Source organism: Pezoporus wallicus, unplaced genomic scaffold (genome assembly GCF_028554395.1).
Source record: "Pezoporus wallicus isolate ANWC-B61680 ecotype Strahan unplaced genomic scaffold, APGP_CSIRO_Pwel_v1 contig_5709, whole genome shotgun sequence".
In the NCBI taxonomy this organism is placed as follows: domain Eukaryota; kingdom Metazoa; phylum Chordata; class Aves; order Psittaciformes; family Psittacidae; genus Pezoporus; species Pezoporus wallicus.
The window spans coordinates 879,519-900,475 of record NW_026635251.1 but is presented as its reverse complement, the minus strand read 5'-3'; the positions used below and the strand labels follow the sequence as shown (position 1 = coordinate 900,475).

The window sequence follows — 20,957 nt, the reverse complement described above, 5'->3', positions numbered from 1 at the left end:
CAACAGCAGCTGACATTAAGATTGAGGGAAGAAGTACACAAAATTCATGAGCGATCTCTTCTAAAATCCATGGCACATGTTCAATGTGCACCTCAGAAAATCCTTGAGTAGACAGTTATTTACATAATTACAATGGTGAAGTATTGCTGCAGTGGAAATTTGATACATCAGTCACATGAATGCCCTTGAAACACAAAACTTGTCTGTTTGTGGCCTTTTCCTTCATCCTCCTACCAGTTCAAATGGCAAACACTGAGATGCTACTGAAGTACTGCAAGAAGCAAAACTAAAAATCCATCTTCGACATGTCTTTCTTTCACTCATAGGATGATTTCTCTGCCCGCCACCAGGAGTTTCTCTGTACAAATCCACCTCTTCACATCTGTGGCATTGCAATAAAGTGGTTTTCTCTGTGGAGCAGGATTCTACAGATGACATGGCAATCTTCCTTGTGTGCAGAGCTGGAAGGTGTCTGTGGGGTTACAGGAAGCTGTCCTCCACCAGGTCTGAGGAATCGATCCCAATGTCATCCATCATGTCAATGTCCTCAATGGTCTCATCCTCTCTCTTGATGAAGGTAGAGCTACTGGAACCAGTTTCAATGGCACTTTCTTCAGATGTCTGGGAACTGGAAGAGACAAACACCCCAGAAATAAAATACACGGCAAATGTGGTTAAGTACTCCAGTCTCTAGCAGGACTGAACACTACCTCCCCACATGCTTTCTAACACACAGCACAATCTTAGATGACTGACACATCTTGTATTTCAAAAGTAATGAACCACCTCAGAATTCAAAGGAGCAGGTTGCATATAGGTTTCTCCAAGCACTTTCTGTTAGAAAAATAGCTTGATGATGCTGCTGTGACAATAGGTCACTTTGGTACATCTAGGGAGGTCAGGTGAAAATAAAATAACAGACAACTAGAGAGAGGCAATAACTCTTAATGTGGATAGTGATTCTTAGGGACTTATTCATCCCCTTCTCGAAAATTGTGCAAAAATATCAAAAAAGAAGTTTCTAGGTTGTTAATTTGCATACTATGAACTCAGTGCTGAATCAAACAAATCAAATAAAAAAGTAATAGTAAGGTTACACAGTGCAGTGTGCTAGTGGAATCGGTCATGCAAACTGACAAGGGAGCAGTAAAAAGTCCTGGATACCCTGCTGTCAAAGAAAAGAATACCATGGAAGACTGGTATTAAAAACAACTTATTCCAGATTTTGTAGTGGTCTCAGATAGAACAAATCAATCACTTGAGATCCCACATGCAGCTCCAGGGCATTGAGCTGTAGGGGCAAGATGTGTTGCAAAATTTGCCCACAGAGCCACCAGACAGCCACTGCAACTTGGCCAAGCTAAAAATGGAGTCCCCAGGACATACAGGAGTGCCCTACCAACAGTCCCCTCCCACTGGCAGTCACAAAAGAGGTGGAATTACATTTTTCCCATTGAAAACATTGTTGCCAGTCATACTACCATATTTACATGGCAGCTTCCCAACAAGGAGTTTCAACAGAGATGAGGAAAATATTCATGGAGTAAGATGCTAAAAATTGTTAATTCACATTGTCAAACAAGAACTCAAACGATGACTATGAGCTGCATGATCTATAAACTGCACCTACCTGTGCCTGTTCCTTTTGCCAAGCTCATCTTCAGAAACAGGGTCAATGTCAGGCAGAGGGATGATGTACCCACTGTCAGCACTCAGCCTCTGCTCATCAAATCCGCTCTCCCTGTCCTTTAGCTTGTCTTCATTCTTGTAGGTGACACCAATGTAAGCATTGTCACATTCCCCTCTCATGCGTGTGACAGCTGGGTGATCACTTTTCAGGAAGTCCAGGTGAATCTTCTCATAGCTCTGAAAATATTAATTTCAAATCCCTCGTTACACACTGTTCACTGAGGCTGTCTTTCTTCAGATGGGTAGCTGTGATTCATTAGCCCGGAAAATGTTTTGCCCTATGAGCCAACAGCACTGGATAGAGAAATCCAGCATCTTCAAATGATTTGAAGGGAGAACTGACACGTAAGTTTTAGATGATGCAGGAGTGAGTGTGACAGCACAAAGCAGACTAGTAAGTATGAAAGAGGGTGGGGGAGGGAGAAGGGAGTGAAGGCAGGCAGGAAAATGAAACACTGAATGATGGGGCAGGCAAAGCACAGGTATTAGAAGTATGAGGGGAAAACCTGCCAGTGTCAGGGTCCAAAGAGGGAGATAGGGAGATTATATACACGGGCTGATAAGTCACTGCCTAGAAAATCCAGTGACAACATATAAAACCCATCCCCTAGTAGAAAAATTGATTTGGTAGGTTTTAAGTACAAATGGAGAGGTCTGCTTCCTAGTTAATACTGCAGAACTTTAATATTGCAGAATTGCTTCTCTCAGTAAGCTTGCATGCAAAAGCATGTGATGTTCCTGTCCAAATCACATAATTCACATAGGTTGGTATTTACCAGTTCAGTGCTCATGGTTTTCATGGTTGGAACACTTGCAATTCCCTCTAAAATAATGTATAGAAAACAGGGAAAATTCCAAAGAGCAAACCTTTTTGTACTCTCCAGGCAACAAGCTCTCCACAATTTCACTCAGATGGTAAAAGGAAGGTCTTTTTTCTGGCTCACTGTTCCAGCACTTCACCATGATCTCATACCTGCAGATAAGATGGAAACCAATTTAGCCAACTGATAAAAGAAAGTGAGTAACCAAACAGAAACTGGAGACTAGCCAGGTGTGGAAAAGCCTAATGCACACATACACTTCATTAGTAGCATGATCAGGTTTGGCCATTCGGTATCCACTCTTGATCTTATTGTAGAAAGTAGAATCGACCATCATGCCAGGATATGGTGTGCCACCTGCAGATTAAAGAGAAGAAAAAATACTACTCTGTATTTGACTGTCTCTGGCAGAGTTTCTAAATACTCTCTTGCTGTTCATGTCAAAATACATTAACACCATAATTTGACGTGCCAACAAAATTAATCTTTCATAGCCAATGCTTCATATCAGAGCTATTGTCTTCAGGACATTAGTGTTTGATGCAAAACACTGGCTAGGAAAGACTCAAGTAGGTACTACTTAGGAAAAAATACCTTTACAGTGTTTATAGAATATATTTATCGTGCACAGGGGTTGGATGATACCTGCATCAGGTCATCAGCTCACATTTGGCAGATATGGGATCATGGCTCTGCTCTGCCACCGATTTTCTGTGCAACATTAGGCAAATCACTTGCTTTATCTGGTTTTACTGCCTTTGGCACCTGCACAACAGCTGAGAGTGCCATGGCCCAAGTTACTTGTCTCATCCCAGTTGTAAAGGCAAAGCCTTATTATGAGCCAGTCCCTCCATACCCAAGTCTTCTCATCTGGCAACTAGCTTTAGACAACAGCTAACCTGTCAGCTACATGGGTAGTTGGAAAGTTTGGATGTGGCACCTGAGCTGATTCAGCTAAGTGGTCATTTGGGGCCATAGCATACTGACCATTGCACTCAAGCCCACTTGCCACTGATGTGTAAAAGGATCATTCAAGCTGAAATCAGTGTTGCAGCAAGATGTCAAAGTTGGCCTTCCTAGGAAATACTGCTGAGCATCTGTTTTTCTTTCCAAGACAGATCATCTTTCTTGGGTGGCGGAGGCACACTATAATATTACTCCAGAAACCTCAGCCCTCTCAAAAGCAGGATTTTCACCTAAAACTGGGCTTCAGAATCTTCCTTAATGATAAGGCAGTCAAGCCCAGGCTTCACTGTGCCTTAGTTCCAGAGCTATCCGATGGCAATCGCATGCCACTCAGGGATGCCAGGGAATGGTTATTACAGCATGCTATGATGCCCAGAGATTACAGTAATCAATACTATAAATGGTGGAACTGCTGTTTTCTGAGAAGCAGCTACATGACAACTTAATCTAGAAAATAACGTTAGGCTGGGGGTTGCCGTAGGGCAGTAGTAGATGCCATATAGGCGTGATTAATTCTGCTGAGAATAGATCTGGGCAACGCACACTTGCTGAAGCAGGCCAGCCACCTGCCTGGGAGGCTAATTAATGAGGCTGAGGAAAGAGCCAGGCTGTTCCCTGGCTCTTTCCAGCTGGGAACTGTACATTGTCTGCAACTGCCATACACTGTCATAACCACTTTATGCTGCCATAAACCAACTGTGTGAACAGTGCTGACCTGGAAATGAGAAATCAGTATCCCAGAAGATTGACGTTTGTTTTCATTCAGTAATGGGACTAAGAAACATATATGAAGAGACTGTTTCAAACCAGCCACTGGGCTGGGCTGCAGCTCCAGGCACCCTCTTGCAAGGGGGAAACATGCTCCTTCCCATATTAGCCAGAAAATCCACTCTAGCCAGCACACCCTTTTTTTTTCCACAAAATCTTTTCATGCATTGTTTTAAGTTTTCTAGCAAGAAAAAAAAAATACCTTGCAGAAAAAAATCTAAAGAGAACTTGGGGAGAGTATGGAAATTTCATTTCACGCCCAAAGCTGAGATCTGAAACCCCATATAGAAGAATAGTTAACAGTTGATTCACACATACATTTTTACTGTAGAATTTTAAATACTTTATGTAGAACAGCTTGAACTGAAAAAGCTTAATCACTACACATAAGAAAGTGTTCACAGTACATACCAAGAGAAAATATTTCCCACAGCAGAATGCCATAAGACCAGACATCGCTTAATGTTGTGTACAGATTGTCAAAAATGCTTTCAGGTGCCATCCATTTCACCGGGAGGAAAGTCTGGAGCAAAAAGAAAGGAACCCCAAACAGCACAGATTAGTCATTAAAGAAGTGCTTCCCATTACAGTTGTTGTTTGGTAGCCAGGTTTAACTTCTCTCTAATAAGGAAAGCTGTGTTAACCTGGTTAGTGTTTGTTTTTAATTCAATATAACACAGATGTACCAGGATTATAAGCAATGCTACTATTTGCTCCCCACAGAAGCTAATTAAGCAATGACTTTATTCATTTTATCACTAGCAAATGACCAAGCTGATTGAAGATATGATACTAAAGCTGGCGCTGCTGGTCTAGTCTATATCATTGACTGATGTGTCACTACTCTCCATATCATATTGAGAATTCCTTAATTTATCCAGTCACAAAACTTGACAGTTAAAATATCAGCCTGTGAAGTACGAAGTGTGGCCAAGTACTTTTCGGCCTCAAAGTGGAATTATAAAAGTTACAGGAATTAACAAACTGAAGAAAAATTGTTCTCAGGAGCGTTTATCCCAACAGTCAATTAGTGTAACCAGCACTGAATGGCAAGAACATCGAAAAGCATTTAAAATTGGCACTTCTCATTTCAATTAAAACAGAGCTCAGGAGATTAAGAAGTACATACGCTGCCCTTGGAGACATAGTTGGAATCATGCATGATGTCTCTAGCCAGCCCAAAGTCACAGATCTTCACGATTTTTCCTTGAGCCAGGAGGACATTACGAGCTGCCAAGTCACGATGCACACACTGTATGAAGAGAAATGAAGTTGTTCAAGGACGTGCTAGTTCCACGAAGTCCATTTCCTTTGCAAAGATGCCTGAAAAAAGACCTATTGACTTTCTAGGCACAGTCTTAAGAAGGTCTTCTACCGAACAGGCACCTGTATTGCCCTGCTAACAGAGGCAGGGAGGCATCAGTCCTCAGAGCCAGTGAGAGCTCATGCGGATGCATTGTAATGGGGAGGAGACAAAATGATGCCAGCCTTTCCCTTTCTACCCATCATGTACTAATGATATGTCAACACTTCTTACCATGCTGGTCTGTGGCTGCATGGACCCTCCACCCAGACCCTGCCTAGATCCACCACCATCTCTGGCACCCTGATTCCATGAATGTCATGGCTGCAACAACAGAAGAGGATTGGCTGCTGCTTTGATTTTTCTAACCATGGTGATGCCAGTTGCCAAGCAAGTAAGAAAGCTGTCTATGCCACCAAAAAGAATATTATATTATGTGGTGTTTTCAGAAGCTAAATTAAAAACCAGAGTTGGAGGCAAAGACCTGTTTGCACTTTCGTCAGTTTTGTTCGATTTTCTATTTACTTACATTTTTAGAAGCCAGGAATTCCATTCCCCGTGCAACCTGGTAGGTGAAGCTCAGCAAATCCAGTAGGCTGAGACCCTCCGAACTGTCATCTGAAAGAAGGTTTTTGACTTCTGATTCTACTGAAGAAGAGAGAATGTGTTTGTGCTTCAGAGTGGGAATGCAGCACCCATTTCCCCCTACCCATCATGATTCTAAGCCGATGATTTTAACAGAGTACCATGACCAAACCAGTCTTTTCATAATAACTAACCACTTTTAATGTCTGCATCAGTCACTGACACATACTGCATTTTTAAAAACAACCAGTATTAAATATAGGTTTTGAGTTTTCTCCTTCTGTATTTTTTTCCTCAGAGAAGTGCAGGAAAAAGTGAAGTTAAAAGACTCGTGGAAGTGTTATAGAGGTTGTTTACAACACTCAGCATGTGGTACAAAAACATTTATTTAGAGGTGGTGCCTTCATCAGGTTTTTGTGCATGCATGTACATTCTTATCCATTTACTTTTGCTGAATACTGTTATGTTTCCCGGCAAGTATTCACGGGGACTAATCCAATACCAGCAGGAAGGGTCAGGAATTCTATAGTAACAGTTCTTATTTTTTTATGAAAGATGTCAGGAAAAAAAGCATTCAGAATTCAGTGATTCATTTACTCCAACTGTCCTAGGGCACAATATGAGTACATTAGTCTGAGATGTAGATCTGGGACTGGATATAGTTCAGCTTCTGAGGCCTAGAGGCAGAAAGGACAGTGCCTATTTTTAAAGCAAAGCATATTTGGTTTCTGAGAACAGGACCAGGGAATAAGATGAATTCATTATCTTCATTACATAATCCAGGAAAGTATTTGGGAGTGTTCTGCATTTGGTAAGTGTCAGTTAACGTGAAATATAAGTAGAAACAGAACATTACAAATTACTATCACTGTTGTTCATTGCTATTGCTCAAAATCTTGCAAACTACACGACTGATAGAATCACTACCTCCAAAGAATGCCTACAGCCCTGTTGCAGAGCACTTCAGCGTAGAAGCAAATATCCGACAGGATCCCTTTTGCTCCAGGAGCATGAATTTCTATTCCCAGAGCATAAAGAAGAACACAAGCATAAGTTTTTATTTTATAGCTCATATAGTTTGCACACTTGCAGAACACAGATGAAGAGCTTATGTCTACAGAGAGCAAAAACAAGCTATGCATGTATGTAAGAACTATTTGTATTAATGATGTATCAAAAGAGAAAATTCTATATTACCTGACATAGATTTCTTCTTATATGAAGCAGGCCTATCATACACAGATCTCTGAATATCAGAGTATTTAGATCCCTCCTTCCTTTCCAACATTGGCACGTACTGAGTGGTATCAGCCTGTTTCATGTCCATGTATTCTCCAGTGTTTTCAAATGATAATATCACATAACTGAAATAGGAAAAAAAAAAAGAAAGGTGTATCAGTGAGGGGTGTCAAGGTAACTTCCCTGCCACAGCATCCTGTAGATCTAACAGTTCTCTTACAGTGTACAATTGTATTGCTGTGAAATACAAGAGCTGGTTTCCTGGTAGGGAATACATGATGATCGTGTACTGTAACATAACTGTGTATTATCACATATTAGTACATGTCACCAGGTATTACCGTAGTCAAGTGTTTTGACCTGCCCTTTTGAAAAGAGTCAGGTATGCAAGCATATATTGTCTAACATCTGAAAATCCCACTGAATTCAAGTATTACTATTACTTGGGCTTTTAGTTAAAGGTATTCCAAATGATAGATGTAATTTATTCACCCAGACAGTTTGCATCTAATCCAGTCCTTCTGCACAAACCCACACTCAGGTGAATTGTCCTGGCTGTACTGAGCTACTGAGTCAGTTGAGCTATTTGCCTGAGTGATTTTTTGAAGGAATCTCCATTCACTTTCTAAATCCTGGCTAATTTTATGACATTGCTTTATTGCTGAATGTATGATGACAAGCTTCCTTCATCATCTGGAAAAAGCTGTGGGATGAACATTAACCAGAAGGAAACTCTTCAGACTGGCAAAGCCATTGATAGATAAAGGAGAGTACTTGAGCTTGGAGAACAAGCTCTGTCAGGTTGCTTGAAGGGAAGGAGTTTTAGACAGTAGAGATTCCCCAAGCAGGGAAACGAGGAAAACAGATAGTTGCACTTTACTTTTTAAAATTGGGTAAGGGCAAAAGGTTCCTCTTTTCTGTAAAACCTTTGGGCCATGCTTTATTAATAGGAATTGGTTTTGGGACCTCAGGATGTCAATGGAGAACCAATGGCAATCCTGGGATTGAAGGCATTCTACACAGGGGAAACATGGATCCAAGACACATGTCAGGGAGACTGAAAAAAAAGTGTTGAAATCTTTCTAGGTCTATGAAACCTGGTAAATAAAAGCCTAATGAGAATAATTATGGAGGGCTTTGAAACAATGAATGAAACAAATGGAGTTAAGTGTTAGTAATGACATTTCCTTGTGTTGTAGTTCATACTTTTTTTTCCCCACCTTCTTGTGCTTTCATCAGCTGAGTTCATCCCAAAGATATCCAAATCTTTCTTTGGCTTCTCTGGGTGTCGGTTCAGGAAATTGTCCCTGTTCTTATGCAGATAGTTCACCAAATCACCATAAAAGCAGTATTCAGTAATGATGTAAATAGGACCTGATGAAATAAAGCAAAATAATGCATTAAAATAATAATAAAAAAAAACTCTAAACCCAGTAGAAAATAAAATATAAAACATAAAAAGTATTGTGGGCTAGTACATTTTTATTTACTAAGTTATGACTACACCTACTGCCAAATATCAAGCAGGTTTGTGAAACCTTTTATTTGTTTATATTTATTGTTAAATCCTTTACTTGAAATGTGTGTGCTTGTTCAACAGTGAATGATGGCTCCACAGCACACCTCCATTCTGTCAGCCAAACCCACCTGATTTTGTACAAGCTCCAAGCAGATTCACAATATTCAGGTGAGGGCCAAGATGTGTCATTATCTTCAGTTCAGACATGAGTGCCTGTTTCTCACTGGATCTAGCTGTAGCTGTAGAAATAAAACACACCAGCCACTCAGTGAGAGCAACCACCTTTTTCACAGTAACAAACGATTTCTCCTTGCTTGCCTCATTAGAACATTGCTACCATGGTTTCTTGAAGAAGACTGTCTTTTACTCGACAGAAGGCTTTCTTAGGCTTGGAGAGGAGTCACAAATCACTAATCACTTGATGCAGCTCAGTAGCTGAACCACTCTGTTTGTCCCTTTGCAGGGGTACAGTGGGTTGCCCAGGTGGCACAGAGGCACTTTACAAGGTGCTCATTTCAACACAAGCAAGCTCCTCAAGGTTTCTCAAGAAATCACTGCATCAGATTCTCTGCTGTCATGAACCGGGGAATCTTCAGTCAGCTGAAGATCCTCACACAAGACCTGCCTATTGCTCCCTTATTGTGTAGCTTCCATTTGTTCACAAATATCCATGTTTATTTTATCGTTTTCTGAACTTGCTGAGTTTTTATGTCTGCTATGGTCCATACAGCTAAAACCAAACTTTGGATGTTTTCAGAAGCCCGGGCACTTTCAATGTTGAAATACCATGAAGCAATCTAAAGTATAATTTTAAACTTTAGTCATTCCATAGTTCATTTTCAACTTCAGATATGGGGAACCTATTTATACACAAGCAATGCTTCAATAACCCTGTGGAAACGTGCCCTACCTACCTTGGGAAATGGAACTGTGACAACTTACGTTTCAGCATTTTCACAGCTACTTTCATCACTGGTTGAGAGCGACTCAATCCATATGCAGTCCCCTCGACTACTTTTCCAAATGCACCAGAACCAAGGATTCGACCTGAACACAAGGGAAACCATTATTTATTTCAGAAGGTAACAGCAATTCACCTCGTTTCCTGCTACTGGTTGTAGAGAAATACAAATGTACTCTGGAAAGAGCACACACACTTAGCCAGACTGGTATTACTGTTATTACCATTGTTAAGCAGAAAAAGCAAATATGAAACGCTATCATTAAGTACAAGTCTTAAATAAAAGCAAGCAAGCAAACATCAGGAGTACATCTGCCTGTACATGAGAGCACAACTCATTTAAATTAATCTTGTACTGTGTCCTGCCACACTCGCTTTATCCTTTCTAATCATTGACTCTTCTAGGTTTAAGTTGACCTCCCTGCCTCAGTCAGCACCAGACTGCAATACAGTTGTGTCCTTTACTTAGAAATCTGAATTGGACTCCTTAGCTGTAGTTTTGGGCTGTTATATCAAGCCTGGATGCATCTAGCAGTAAGATAGAGTAAATCACATCAACAGCACATGTAGAAATAGGCAAGAGGCACCCTCAGTAATCTGCAAGAAGCTGAAATACATGTTGATCACATATGAGGGGAAACTTCTCTGAAGTTTAATGTGCAAGTGTGCTTCATATGCTGGAATAAATTTTATTGTGAATTTCCAAGGGCTGTAATGAAACGGCTAATGTTTATACACAGCTTATTCTTCCCACAGATCAATTTAGACAAAAATTTGGGATTATCATTTCCTGTCTCCTGATATGGATACACTGTGCAGAAGAACTGCATGCAGATTGAGTTAGCCTTTAGAGAAATATGAGCTGCACACCCATACTCAAAAATATTATGTTTCATAGTTTCTGTATTGAAAAGCAAGTTCATGAAGGCAACACTTACTCAGTGAACAAACCCATATATGAGCTCCAGATGCCAGGATATCTCCATATTCCTCATAAGCTCTCTATCTTATGCTATGTTACTTTTTAACTTCCAGAACAGAAAAAAAATAAGTAGTGACTTTTACTATGGAGATAGATGGCTTTTTGTCTTTGATGTTCATTTGCAGCTTGAACTGGCCATATTTTATGCTTCTGAAGGTGTTATCTGACATGCAAGGTTGTATGTTTGTGTTATCCTCTAGTTACAGCCCCCACTTTTATTGTATATATGCTTTTTTAAATATTTTCAGCCAAACAATATCTACATCATTAACAAGCACAAGAAATGGTTAAAAGTGCTTAGCTGGGTTACCACTGAGGAACCTCTCCAAGCCTCTCCAAGGCTATGACAGTGTAGTTTGTCATGCACATAAAAACTATGCGATTTCTTTTCAAGATTCCTGTGCTCCAAACATTTTTCTTCCCAATCAGGATGTGAGAAAGCTGCCCTCTAAATTTCAGACTAATTCAAACAACCTGAGACTGAAATTTGGCCCCAGAAATTTTTCAGACCAAAGGTCTGGGAGCCATATGGCAGGATGCAGCCCTTCAGAATGCAATGGCATTTGCTGATGCTCCTTGATCTTCTTGTCTTCACAAGCCAATTCCTCCCCAAACCATATTGTCAGCTGAGCACAAGGCACACATCTCCCTCTCCATCACCTCTGCTGAGCCGGGTTGCACACGGAGGCAGTGAGAGCGCTTCCGGTATGGCAGGGAACAGTCACTGCTATTTCCCCTTTTCACCCCTCTCCACAGACATAGCTTAAGCCTCATATGTTTTACACTTGAAATTTGGAGTCAGGTGGGAGCTGACTGTTCAAGAGCTGGAGGCATCTGTAATGCCACAGCATTCTTGATGTCCTCAATAGAGCCCAGAATGATAGCGTGTGTTTACTTTTCTTAGTCTAATGGCACCACTGTGATCTGTTCACCAGAGGAGCTGAGCTGCTTCTCTGCCACAGAGGGACTGTGCAAACAACAGCAGCAGCTCAAGGCTGCTCCAACTAGTAGGGAAACAGCACCTGGGTGTGAGAACTATTTCAGCCTCTGTACCCATCTGCTGAGCCTGTCAGAGAGGAGCTATTCTGCTCGAGGGGACACAAATACAAAGGTGAAGCCTGTCAATTTGTTCCAGACACAGCCTCTTCAACCGGGTGTTTCTTTGACTAAAGTTGAACTGGGATGATTAGGCTAGCCCAAATTAAACTATAACTTTCTTGGTCTATTTTGAAAGCCAAACAAGTGACAAGCCTCAAAATCTCCGTCCAGTGTCTAGACTCATGAGAAATTACGTATCACGTCCCTAAATGCTGTGCATCTTGAATCTTAACTCGCCTTTTGCAAACACGGATGAATCTGATTCTGTGTCAGACCAGCATTCCATTTTCTTACATCTGTCAGAACAAATGGGTGCCTTATGGGAGCATTTCTGCCCTCTCTCTACAGCCACCCCAAGATCCTGAAAAACACCAGCACTTGGACTCTGCTCCTCAAAAGGCTGTGCCCTCTGCCATCTCAGCCAAAGGAGGAGGTCCAGGTCCTGCTGGGACCAAACCACTTCTCAGCAGAGCCAGGAGAAGGCAGTGGCGTTCAAACAGCGCACTGTTATCACATTTTTCACTCTGTTACTCATCCCCTAGTCTTGCACTGGCTGATGAGTGCTTTCAACTGCAGTACACTACATGCATTGGGGAGGGGCGATAGCAAAGGAAAATTTGCAGTGTAACCCAAATTTACCAATTGAAACTCCATCCAGCCAATGTTCAAAGTTGGCATTCAACACAGCATTGCACTCCAGGCACTACTAGATAGAAAAACAAATAAATGCCAGCTGGCTTACACAGCAAGGATGGGAAATGCTTGTCTGGCTGAGCCAAATGGGTTTGTATCCTGCTTCCGAGCCTCCCTGAGCTGAAGGTGTAATTACTTTGGTGTAATCTCCCACTTTGACAAGAGAAAACCCACACAAACCAGAATTATCAGCCCCACAAACAAAAAAACACCAGCAAACATTTCACATGGCAAAACTGACAGTGGGTAAATGTAAACTGTGTCATGAAGAATGGTTGTACAATCCAGGTTGTCAAAAGGACATGTAGCATTAGTTTTTAAAGCACTGACTATCCTGAATATACTTGTAAACAGGAAGGCATAGGGGCAGTCTGGTGCTAATGAGTCAGAGGGAGATAAAGTCACAGTGGTGGTCTGTTAACAACTCAGATATGACAAATTCTATTTAGGCATATAATTAAAGTCCGGGTCATAAAATATTTCCATTAAATATTCACCCTTCTCTAGTTTTCAGTTAGCAATATGAATTTAATTAAAGGACATCATTCCTGAACCAGATTTTTTTGTGCTGCTTTTTTCAAGAATTAACATCAATTCTTTCTCTGTAATGGGGAAGGGGAACTACACCAGGAGACTATTTTCCTTAAAATATATCAAATAGCAAATATATTTTGTCTTCTTTTTCTGTGTTTGATGATATAACTTGGTGCACAGATACCTCCAAGAGAGGGAAAGCTTGTATGTTTAAAGCAGTGACTGGATGGAACCTTAAAATTGTTTATAACCATTACACTTTCGATTGATACAAGTGACAGATTGGGCTGGCCCTGAAGAAACAATTGTAACCGAATTCTGTATGAACTCCAAAGGAGGAATAACAAAGCAAGAAAACAGAAGGGGAAGGAAGAAGGACAGTACCCACAAAAATAAGTTATGCAGTTACTCAGCACTCCTATGGGCACAGTGCTGAGTAATAATTTAAAACTTACTTTTAATAAAACTACATAACTTCCTGCAGATTTCCCTCGGCCTCTGCACACAAGTATATAAATGTCTTGCAAATTAAAAATGCTGATGCACTTCCTGTGAGTGCCTTAGCAGAAGTGAATGCTGAAGAGGGCATTTAATGCTGGGAGAGGCCCCCAGAGCCATGTGGGGGTGGGCGCTGCACACAAAGTACGTGGAGGAGAGCTGGAACTGAGGAATGGGAGACACTAGCGCAGGGAGCTCAAGGCTGACACCACTGTATAGGAGAAGAGGATGCAGGAGAAGGACTGAGAACAGACAGGTACAGAGAGGCTCTGGACTTCATGGTCGTATCTAACATCGCAAATCCTAGTAGCAGAGACCTCAGAGTTGTCCTGAATTGTCTTTCTTCCTGGAGTAGGATGATATTAGGCCTGTAGAGGAAACTTACCAAGCACTAACCCATCTCGAGGAAACTCCCATCTGGAGTCATAAGGCAGTTGCATTGGATCCACATAAATGTATTCATGGCCATCAGGGCTGATAGACTCAATGACTCTCCATCTTATCTCATACCTCGGCTTCTGCAAAGCACATTCGAATGCAAAACCAACCGTTAGTCCTGTGCCTGACCTCAGAGCAGATCAAAACCCAGCAGAACTCAAGTGCTGAACTAAAAAATTTTTTCTACATTACCTGTTTCCATATGATGACCAAGACAATCAGCGAAATAATCACAATCACTAACAGCACTAAGACTGCAGCAGCCACTGTCAGTTCTGATCGCAAGGCTGTGGAGGAAAAGACAGACCACATTTTTCTCCTGAGCCACAGGGAACGTGGCACACACATAAGGCACCCACCTCCCCTACCACTGCAGTTCCCATGTTCTGCAAATGTGACAGGAGCAGTTCCTGAGGCTGGTGACTGTGAAGTCTTCCCAAGCCCAGAGCTGCTCTGCCTTCCTGTTTCAAAATCAAATGAAGAGATCATCCAGAAGAATGCCCCGTAGCCAGTGGCCATAAAATGATAAAATGGATCATGGAACCACAGAACAAGTGAACAACAGATGCACTTTAGAGACCTGTAGAATGCCTCATACTCAGATGCCTCAGGGTGGAAAAAGATCCATTTCCAGTTACTTTTATCTGCAACAATTTGTATTTTTATCTGCTAAGGCTGAACTAGGATGTGTTAGAGAGGGGTCAAACTGGCTGCTGTAACTTCACAGAAGGACAAAGTGAACTCACTGGGAGCCACAAGCTTCAGTTCCCGAGTAACAGCACCAAGGTCGTTCCTTGCCACGCATCGCACAGCCAGGGTCTCCTCTACCTTCTGGAAGGTCACCTGGCTTTCCACCATGTTTTTCTCATCCAGGTGGGCTTCCATATGTATATCGGAGATATTGTTAGTCAAAAGAGCCCATGAGGTATCATTGCTGCACCTGTAGAGAAGAATAACAAAGGAAACGAGTGTTGGGCATCGGTACAGATAGAGTCAAGAGCAAGAATCACCTTTCCCTATAACTACCTTCTGACAGCAATCTTTTTAAAGACCAGAAATGCTTAAGACAACTTTTGTGTAAAGCCTGCACCTTTCTTCCCTCAGAATAATTTGCCTTCTGATCCTCATTACTGCTGCCACTTTGAGGGCTTGACTGCAGACCAGAAGACCTGGTTTAGGCAGATGTTGATGCCTTTATGTATCCCATAGAGTTATAGTACTGGATCCTTAATGCTGTACAAGACTCCCTGAGGCAGGGCTAGGAGTACAACCGTCCCACCAGGCAATAAGAGATTTTATCACAATGAGAGCAGAACATAGCTGGAAGGTGTCCGTGGTTCCTAGCCTTTTTCCGTGCATGGTCTCCCTCTCCCTGGTGGATAACCTCCCAGGTAAAAAGCAGCCTCCCAGTAGCAGCTGAAAGAGACAGCCTAGAACTAGCAAGAATTGGAGCAATTACTCCACGTTTAAAATACTTTGAAGGTGAAGATTATAATTAATAAAGAGATAATTACAAGTGGGAAAAAAAAAAAATAGAAGCATGCAAGAGTGTTAATGAGGCAGACTGAGCTATCTGTGAAATGATAAGAACTCCCTGAAGGGAGGGATAGCTACATCTCAGGATCCTTACTCAGACTGGGACTGTGAAATCTGCTGAGTTCCCTTATTGAATACAAAGCTTATATGAGAGAAACCTCCTGAATTAATGCATTGTGTCTTTTCCTACAGGAAGCAATAGAAGGGCACTGACAGCTTCTCTTGAAACGTGAACAGCATATGTCTAAAGAGAAAAAAATATTTAGAGCTTACTGGTGCTTGATGAGGAAGGCACGGTACTGTAACTGTAACATTACGCTAATTGAGGACACCACAAGTCATATTTTAGATAAGAAAGCACCTGCTCCTCTTACTTTTTAATGTCCTTGCAAACCAGCCATTCCACATCAGGAAGCGGGGTCCCCTCTGCCAAGCACCTCACCGTCTGCCCACCCGCAGAGCCATGGTGATCATCCACGAGGTCTAAGATCAGGGCTGGAACTGGGAAGGAGTCAGGAATTTGTTAGAATATTTGTCAGGGTCTAAAAAAAACCAGCCTGAAATTTCAAATAAAGCAGAACAGCTTAGGAGCAGCTAGAGTCCCAGACTCGTCCAGGAGGTCCATATCTCCTGTAGGACAGAGTGCATCCTAGCCTAGAGCCATGGAAAGGAAGTGCTGTGGTTATGCCACGTCTTCATGTCATACTAAATGAGCTATCATCCCCACTGTCAGCTGGAATAACTTAGGCGGGAGGATAAAGTTTCTTTTTGGCTCAAGGCCAGTGCAGAAGTGAAAGCCAGGATGGGGGTAGGAGAGCTCCAGTGCCTCAGCACCACATGCACTCCTCCAGACACCCCTTCTTAGTTCACACCTTCTTATCTCCATGCTCTAGGCAATCCACTGTGTAAGTAGATCAAGTCTTTGCTCTGTGCCATAAATTCTGATGGGCAAGGGTCTGGGGGTCCTTACCTTGTATCAGCAAGGAGAAGGTATATCTTTTAATCTCATCTTCATTTTCGGCAACCAAAGTATAGTATCCACTGTCTTCTTCCTTGGCCCGGATCAATTTTAATATACTCTGAAATCTGCAGAAACAAAAGTTTTTGTTTGTATTTTTAAAGCAGGCACAAGAAAAAAATCACTTTAGTGCAATATGTAATCTGGGTATGTAAAGACTATAATGTAGTGACATTCAGCATTTCCAGCACGCCTTTAACTGAAGTCACTACTCAAGCAGTAAATAACTACTAACATACAACTGAGAAACAAGTGGGCACAGTTATTTATGCAGGGATCTGACAAAGCCTCTGATATTACTGGAAACAGCTACAAATTGTTGATGTGGAGACATGTTGGAGGAACTGAAAAGGCTTAGTACTCAAAAATGAAGATATCTATGGTTTGGAGAGGTTGATGTTATGAAGGCAGAGGCAGATTAGGCATCACCTGTTTGAGAAGAAAACAAAGACATTACCCGAGGAAGAAGAGACAGACAGATGGAAAGAAGAGAGAAGGAGCAGTGCCCAGGTTTCTGGGGAAGAAACTCAAGTCAACATAGAAAAGTAAGAGTCAGAAGATTATTTTTACCTTGTTTCCTGGACTCTGTTGGAACTAGTAACAATCTCAGTGAGATTTTCAATCAGAGTCACGTTATCCTTCAACCAGTACATTTTTGGTGCTGGGTATGCCTGCACATCAACAACAAAGTTTTTGACTTCATGTAGATTGACAGCTTCCAGAGGGCTAAACTGAGGGTCCAGATGAACAAAGCCTTTGTCTGCAAATGAAAAAGCCTTGTGTAAAGCAACACTGCAGCATTTATCAAAAACAGTGTTTTCCGATGTGTGAATAATTTTTGGACATTAAAATCAGACTGTACCATGAACTGTAATGACTACTTTCTTATTTTCCTTAACCTCCTTGGTTGCATGCCGAGCAGTGCATTCATAATCCCCTGTGTCTTTCACTGATGCCTCAGGAATGGTCAAGGTGTAAACCAGTTTCTGCGATGGGACTTTGATATCATCAAGTTTTATCAGACCTTTTTCTTTCTGTAGTTCGGAGAAGGGAAAAAAAATTACCTAAATAAATGAGCTGAAAGGACACCATTGAGGATCTATGATGATATGAGTGAAAGTAACGATCTACATACACTCTGTATGGGAGAAGCTTGTTTACTCTGTCAGAGATGAATTTTTGAGCCACAGGCACAAAAAGTGCACTATAAAAATACATCCTTTCGTGAGCAGGCACAGAAGGGTGAGGAGGCTGAGATCTCGTATTTTGCGCACTCAAAACTAATTATTTTTGAATGTGCATGAGCAGCTTGAAAGAGCATTTTACTGTTTATGCGCTACCTTCTCCTCAAACACAAAATCCACTTGGCTTTTCATCAGTCAGTTCCCATGAAGTCAGGTGAATTTTTATCCCCCCCCCCCCCCCCAAAAAAAAATTATCAATGCTTGATTCTATGTTCTGCCTGCTCTGAAAACAAGAGTAATTTACTGGCAAGGAGAAGACTTCTGCAAGTAAAAGGATGGTGAGAATTGTTGACCATGTTATCATGAGAGGTTGGAACAAAAAATACACCAGGGCTAGTTTTGAAAGGTGGCGCATAGCAGAGATTATGATGTGTAACATGAAAAATAGAAAAATAAACCTTCTCATATAATTTTTCGTCTTTGTCTCTTAACCTACTTAAATAACAGCTGGGGTTTGGGTTCACAAGTAGGTACACTTCAACTATCGTATTCCTTCAGTAACGACAAGACTTTTTACATGGATACTCTGAAATTCTCCATTGACCAGAACTAACCAAGTTTCACTGAATAAAAATTCTCAGTGCAGAAGCACATTAAACCAGTTTGAAAATTTCCAAAAGTTTTAAGGTTTTCTTGCTAGACAGTTCTCATTAGTGAGTAACTACACTGACTGTAAGAGTAATTTTAATTTACACCTGCATAATGAGGAACAATTAAGACTATGGACTTGATTCATCTTCGTTCCTTTTTAAGCCCAAGAACCAGGTTTTAAGAGAGCTGTTTTAGAGGTTCAGACCTTCAGCAGCAGAGCTGTATGCAGATGTCCCACATTCCTAGGCCTTTCTATTTCCACATTTCTTTTTTTTTTGAAAGAGCACAAGACGTGAGAGACAGCATTCTTCCCTCAGAGGATGGACTCCTGGTGATACCTCACCATCCTCTCATGGTTTGCATACTTGCCAACAACAAAAACTAACTTTTGGGACTGTATTTCTTTTGTGGCAACCTAAAAGTAGAGTAAATTGTTTTGTTTTCTCTCCTCAGCTGTTCTCATTCAGAGAAAATAAGAATATTTTACACCACCACCTTCTTTCCCAATAAGTAGCTACAAACATTCAAAGAAAAAGAAGTAGATTAGGTACATAGATAGATAGATAGATAGATAGATAGATAGATAGATAGATAGATAGATAGATAGATGATAGATAGATAGATAGATAGATAGATAGATAGATAGATAGATAGATAGATAGATAAAAAGAGATATTTACCACTTTCCCAGGATAATTCCACTGCAAATTAACCACCTCATTGTCAAAGACCACACAAGTTACCACAATGGTCTCGCCTGTTTTGTAGACAGTTTTAAGCGCTTCAATTTCAACCGGCAACTGTGAAGTAGCTAGAAGAAGAGGAGAGCAGATTTGGGTTTATAAATTATGCAGTTTTCACATGGTGAAATTTCAGGGGTGAGAGCTCCATTTCACTTCCCCTACTGAGGAATTACCTGGAAAACTCAGTGAAAGTTCTGCTTATTTATACTCATTTAAACAATTTGTGCTTAAAGCATGAAATGTACAGGCATTGAGTTCAATCTCACAAAGAAAGGATCCATGCATAAAATTTCAATTAGAAGTTCCTAACTCAAATTCCCCTGTGAAAAGTCATTCAGTATAAAAACAATTTCCCATTTTGCAAATCAGTGACTGCCTTGCTGGCCAATAAAAACCTTGTTCTCAAAATACTTGAATCACACTGGTTTTCAGACTACCCTAAGTCCTATGATTTGAAGCCCCTGGGAAACACCAGTCTTTTAAATTACATTTCAGCAAACAAGATGAAAATACATGCATTACAGAAGACTTTTCTTATAACCATTTAGGAGAGGAGATAAAGCTAAGGACAGTTTATTCTCATCAACATTGTGTAACCTCTAAGCAAATTAGCAGCCAAGTAACTGGGAATGCTGCTGGAGGAGCAAGGAGCTCATCACTGGGGAAATATTCAATATAACCCTGTGATGCTTATGTTAATATGGCTCTTACAGTGTGAGGAAAGAAGTGGGCTGAACACATTACTTCTTTTTTTTAAAAAAAGAACAAAAATAAATACCTCTTAAAATATAGATGAGGAACTCATCGGACTTGAACTCCACACCTTTAACTGTTGTTTTGCATGTATATGAGCCTGCAGGGAAATTCCCTATGAAGCCTTGTTTGCTGTCATAGAAAGCATAGACAGCCTTGTCTAAACTGTTAATTAAAGTCACTTCAGCATTTGGGGCACTTGTCCGACAGGGGATAACGGTGGGATCACCTTCTTCTACTAAGATGAACTGGTCTTCTGGTATAGAAGGGACAAAAGGCATGTCTGGGTCTGTAAAAAAACAAGAGGAAATTTTGCACTGTCTTGTTTGTAGTAAGTCCATGTGCAAGAATTGAGTATCAATGACCACTTACAGATCAGAATTGAAAATAATAGTTCATTAGCCCACTTTTTCAGAGATTAAGTGTAGGGCATGGTGATTCCATGCAGTATCTCATTTTTGCTCTTTGATATGACATGCAGAGAGACATTTGACCTAAGCACAAAGCAGGAAAGGGATTGGGCTCTGTTGTGACAATTCAGGATGCAGAATGAAAAACAGAAAAGATCCCTCCCCCCCAAAGTGCTAAATATTATTAATCCCCTCAGACCTGCTTCTGACGTATTCTGACAATAAAGGCAAAAGGATTTCAAGTGACAAACAAAGCAAGAAAATCACTTCTAAGTATGAAAACTTCCATGCAATTGCTGGGGAATAATGTAAAAATGAATTAACTTTATCATAGATAACTCTATCAAGATATACGTACAGCAAAGATTTCAGGGAAAAATTCAGATTTAAACATGTTATTTTTACAACACATTATTTTGCACTTAGGCGCAACATTCACTGCACACGCAAAAAAAAAATCATTACAGATCCTGCCAATTATTGGCACAAATCACTCATCTTCTTCAGTTAAGGGTTTGGGTTTTTTTTCCCTTTAGTAATAGTAGGTGTTTCCTGACCAATACGTAAT

General features: G+C 40.9%; 1 protein-coding gene across 1 annotated transcript in view; it reads right to left on the bottom strand.

Annotated features, from left to right (window-relative positions):
* Positions 1–330: 330 nt before the first annotated feature.
* PDGFRA (platelet derived growth factor receptor alpha) overlaps positions 331–20,957 on the bottom strand; it is a 33,198-nt gene continuing 12,571 nt past the window's right edge. The window contains exons 4-23 of the mRNA XM_057413820.1: positions 20,005–20,268; positions 19,164–19,294; positions 17,511–17,682; positions 17,219–17,408; positions 16,601–16,716; positions 16,005–16,131; positions 14,841–15,034; positions 14,287–14,381; positions 14,042–14,174; positions 9,833–9,937; positions 9,019–9,129; positions 8,592–8,745; positions 7,330–7,496; positions 6,077–6,192; positions 5,374–5,496; positions 4,656–4,767; positions 2,768–2,867; positions 2,557–2,662; positions 1,631–1,866; positions 331–628 (exon numbers count right to left, since the gene is read on the bottom strand). Coding sequence (XP_057269803.1) covers positions 481–628; positions 1,631–1,866; positions 2,557–2,662; positions 2,768–2,867; positions 4,656–4,767; positions 5,374–5,496; positions 6,077–6,192; positions 7,330–7,496; positions 8,592–8,745; positions 9,019–9,129; positions 9,833–9,937; positions 14,042–14,174; positions 14,287–14,381; positions 14,841–15,034; positions 16,005–16,131; positions 16,601–16,716; positions 17,219–17,408; positions 17,511–17,682; positions 19,164–19,294; positions 20,005–20,268 — 2,900 coding nt within the window. The 3' untranslated portion in view covers positions 331–480. The remainder of the gene's footprint in view (positions 629–1,630; positions 1,867–2,556; positions 2,663–2,767; positions 2,868–4,655; positions 4,768–5,373; positions 5,497–6,076; positions 6,193–7,329; positions 7,497–8,591; positions 8,746–9,018; positions 9,130–9,832; positions 9,938–14,041; positions 14,175–14,286; positions 14,382–14,840; positions 15,035–16,004; positions 16,132–16,600; positions 16,717–17,218; positions 17,409–17,510; positions 17,683–19,163; positions 19,295–20,004; positions 20,269–20,957) is intronic.